Consider the following 4,273-nt stretch of genomic DNA (forward strand, 5'->3'; position numbering starts at 1 on the left):
CGTTTAGTTAAAGAACGAGAACGAATTATGATCCATGTTTTATCGGATAGAATGATTCATGTTATTTGTTTGATTAGGTGGATAGAATGAAAATAAAAAGTTTAGTTGGATGGATAGGACCGCAATAGGGGATAGAATTAGAAATTTAGAATGGTAAATTCTTAACAAATAACAAAACAGGTCAATTATCATTAATCTTATCATATTAAGGCTGATCAACAAAAATATAATATCGCTAATTAGCACTAATATTGAAACGATAATCACTAATCAATACCAACATATACTAATGATCAATGTTAGGCGGACGAGTATATTGCCAGTTTTGCCAAATCCGCTCACCCAGCACCTTTGGAGTATCTCTATGGAGGCCTCGCCATCCATCTCTCCATGGCGAATAAAACGCTATAAAAATCCAGACATCTCCCATTCAATCCCATCCACTCAGGCAAACACAACCTTAGTCACTCTTTTGTTTTTTATTCACTCAAAATAATTACATCATGCAAGTTCCTCGGCAAAACAAGCCTCCGAACGAGCGCAAGAGCATCACTGTTCACTCAAGGCATGCCATGAAAAAAAAAGACTCACGCATGACATCAGGAAATGAACTCACAATTCAGAGAACCTATAATAAACAACAAACTTACACAATTTCGTGATCGACAGTCTTTGCAAGTGAAGAAGCTCAAGTAAACACGGATGCATATGGATTTTAAATATGCTTCCGAGTGCACCAGGAATCTCTACCCTCGCGCCTCATGTCGCCAAAACTATTATCACAATTAGCAAGACAACCCCAAAGATCACCAGAAGAATGCAAAGCTGAAAACAAGATGATTTATCAAGGTAGAGAAATGGCTAAAATAGCCAGCTTAAGAAAATTGCATGAGTCTGAACATACCAGTGATGAATTCGATTTATGAGTCTTAGATGCTTTTGCCATTTCCACCTTTGCCTCTTTGGTTGCTGCTGCAGAATTCTCAATGTTCGTATCAATTTCCTCTGCAACTTAAGATGTACAAGTTAGCTAGGAAGCAGAGGAGCAACACAGGATATGTACCGTGCACTATAAAACTTGCCGATTGTAACTCCTTGCATATGCACAAGAGTAGCAAGATCCTTAAATGCTTCATGTACTTCACCAATCTGTTGCTGAATATCTTGAATAGCTTGCTCCCTTTCCTCAATGATAGCCTCATTGAAAACAATTTCATTATCCAATTGCAGCACCTCTTGCCTGAAGAAAAAACATGACAGCTTATCAGAAAAATTAAGGAAAATTACTTCTACCAAATCTTGCATGTCCTCTTTTATCGCATTCTTTTAGTCAAAATTCTATCCAACCTTCTAAAATGTAGAAAGGATCTCAGTTCATGTGGCAAGCCATCTCTGTAAAGTACCAACATTGCAACTTACTACAATTGCCATACAATATAGGTTCGATCAAAGTAATGCATGGCCACTTGGCCAGTGTATCCTAGAAGAAGCATTAGATCTAATAGATTTTAGGCGAGTAATCTCCAAGAAAATTACAGAATGTCTACCAGGTTATAGTTCCATGCAACATAGATGATAACTCACAGCTACAGGCGTGTCACTAAAATTGAATATTTTCAGATGTTAAAGTGGAAAAACATGTGCTATGCGACTAAAGCTGACCTTGCACCAGTAAGCACTAAATCACTAGTTTAAAAAATATTTAAAAAATAAGGAAAAAAAACGGAGCTATGAGAACACAGACCTCTTTGATTCTGCAAGTAGTGCATGCTGTTCAGGCATTTTACCAGATTCCTGGCTTCTATCACCTGTAGTATAGCTACATCATACCGACCAAAATTTTCAAAGGTATTAGATGACAACCCAGTCAACTCTGTACACAAACACCTTTAGTTTTAAGAGAAACTGTGTCACTAAATGAGATCATCAAGTAAACTGCAAGTAAAAAGTATCACATATGGTCTTCACACTGATGAGGAGAAGACAATGCACCACTAAACTAGTTAAATTGTATGGTTTTCCAATGCGTAATAGGCTTCATCTCCATACATCAGAAGGAAGCAATGCTAATGGAGCAATAATATATGCAAAGCTATATGACCTATTCAAAGAAAAAAAAGGTCAATATAAGCTAGGCAGAATCCTAGGACTAGGAGGAGGTTGCAGCATAAAAACGTCAATGGTTCATCATGAACACAGTACAAAATATGCCAAAGAGTTATGAGCAGTATCGGATTATTCATCTGTACTCTTTATCATGCAATGGAGGGAAAGGAATATTTTATCACTATACTAGCAATTTGTAATAGTTAAAATCTATATGGAACCCACTGATATATAACACTCGCGTGTGAATTAACTTCTAAACATGGCCATTCATGGGTATACTATTTTAAACCGGTGCCATGCCACGGCAGAAGAATGAAACACAAGGACACAACAAACAAAAATTTGGGATTAATCGATCCAAAAGTTAACAGGCATTACTTTGGCTGAGAAGTCTGGGAAACAACTGGCTTATATGCCATCTCCTTTTGAATTGCAAGATTTTGAAGTTTCCCATACTCCTCCATTGTTGTGGCAAAATCCCTGGCAAGCTTCATGTCAGCAACCCTCTTGTCTGCCTGCACATGATACCCACACTTCTAAGCACAACCATAGTTAAAAGCCAGAAGATGCATACATAATCAAACGCATGGTTGGAAACAGTCATGCTACGCATTTGGCTCAACTAGCTTGTTTAATAGGCTTGTCCAAGACAAACTTCGCTGGACTAAAATTAAGTATACATAAACAGTAAAATTTCTACTGACACTAGTATCGGCGCTCTTGTCTGCTTCGGCAGCTCTCCTGAGCTTCTCTTTCGCATCTTTTGCCAATTGAAGAATGTTATGACTAGTCTTCTGCCTGTGGAGTAATCATCCTATCAGAACAAAGTGATACAGATGACATGCGGCGATGGCATGAGCTACCGATCATAACAATTTCGACCAATTAACTTGAACTGAAAAAAAATTGGCAAACAACAAAAGCGAGCGAAGAGCGGGGAGGGAGGAGAGACAGCTGGTCACGGAGGGCGGGGGTGTCCTTGGGCGTTCCGAGCGAGTTGAGGAGGCGGCGGTAGGTGGCCACGGCGGTGGTGATCTGGAAGACGAGCGCGCGCGTGGCGTCGGGACCCCGCCCCTTCCGGGGCGCCCGCACCGCGCCGGCCTCCAGATCCGCGAAGCTCATCCTCCTTTCTCCTCGGGTCTGAGCCCCGCCTTTACTCCGCCGGGTGCCCCGCAGCCGCGGTGGGGTAAACGGCGCCGCGCGGCCAAGGTAGTCGAGGCGGTAGAGCAGAGCGGAGAGGAGAGTACACTAGGGTAGAGTCGCCATCGCCACCGGGCACCGCCGCACCGGCCAGAGTAGTTTATTCCATGGATCAAGCGATGCAGTTTACAGGTGGAGCCGTGGAGGTGGTGGAGTCGTGCGCGCAGACGAGGCTCCGCGAAGAGTTTGCGGCGCCCCCCCGCGGCACCAAGTTGGTGCTTGGGCCAATGGGCCTCGGCCCCTCGGATAAACCGAAATCCCCAGAGGCCTAGGCATTCACATGAGGATGGGCTCGTTCGGCGGATTTGAGGTCCATACAGACGAGGCCTCAAACGGTTACTTCGATTTTCCATTTTCCTTTGTGTCCAAAGTAGATCCTGTGAAATGCCCAATCCGTTTCATCTTATTGTAAAGTCACTCTAGGGTTATTGTAAGTCAAAACTCTTAGTAATCCATTTTATTAAAAAATACTATACTTCTTTATAAACGGAAGTGACTTATAATATAAAACTATAAACGGAAGTAACTTATAATATAAAATGAGAGGGTTCTATTTTAGAATCTAGTAACTCATAGGGATGTTTGGTTGTGTCAATGTAATATATATGGGTTATGCCATATACATATATTTACTTCGGCAAGAGTAATGCATACCAAATATTATACGGAAAGAAAGCACACATACATATGGATAAAGTCTCGAGCAAATAAGAAAAGAGTTCTCGATAAGGAAGCAAATACATACTCTACTTAATTTATACCAAGATTTTCCACGTATTATTCATATTTCTCTCTCTATTTTTACTTGCACAAAGAGGAACTTAAGCATAATGACCTAGGAGGTAGGAATACATATTAAGATAGCAATACAACGTGCACGTCCGATCCCATGGAGTCAGCGTTGGAGAAGCTCGACAATATCTGGCCATCGATGACCTTGCTTGAGTTCTACGCTAATATAGTT

General features: G+C 41.3%; 1 protein-coding gene across 2 annotated transcripts; it reads right to left on the bottom strand.

Annotated features, from left to right (window-relative positions):
- Positions 1–282: 282 nt before the first annotated feature.
- Positions 283–3,443, bottom strand: LOC102708410 (syntaxin-22-like). 2 transcript variants are annotated; one of them, XM_015834135.2, is made up of 7 exons: positions 3,062–3,443; positions 2,814–2,907; positions 2,488–2,624; positions 1,745–1,819; positions 1,083–1,240; positions 905–1,005; positions 283–773 (listed from the first exon to the last, which is right to left on the bottom strand). In XM_015834135.2, the coding sequence occupies exons 1-7, from the start codon at positions 3,229–3,231 to the stop codon at positions 747–749; spliced, it is 762 nt and encodes a 253-aa protein (XP_015689621.1). In that variant the 5' UTR covers positions 3,232–3,443; the 3' UTR covers positions 283–746. The 2 variants fall into 2 exon arrangements, with proteins under 2 accessions (XP_015689621.1, XP_006647753.1); XM_006647690.3 differs by having other exon boundaries at positions 286–825; positions 3,062–3,440.
- Between the last annotated feature and the right edge of the window lie 830 nt (positions 3,444–4,273).

Source organism: Oryza brachyantha, chromosome 2, assembly GCF_000231095.2.
Source record: "Oryza brachyantha chromosome 2, ObraRS2, whole genome shotgun sequence".
In the NCBI taxonomy this organism is placed as follows: domain Eukaryota; kingdom Viridiplantae; phylum Streptophyta; class Magnoliopsida; order Poales; family Poaceae; genus Oryza; species Oryza brachyantha.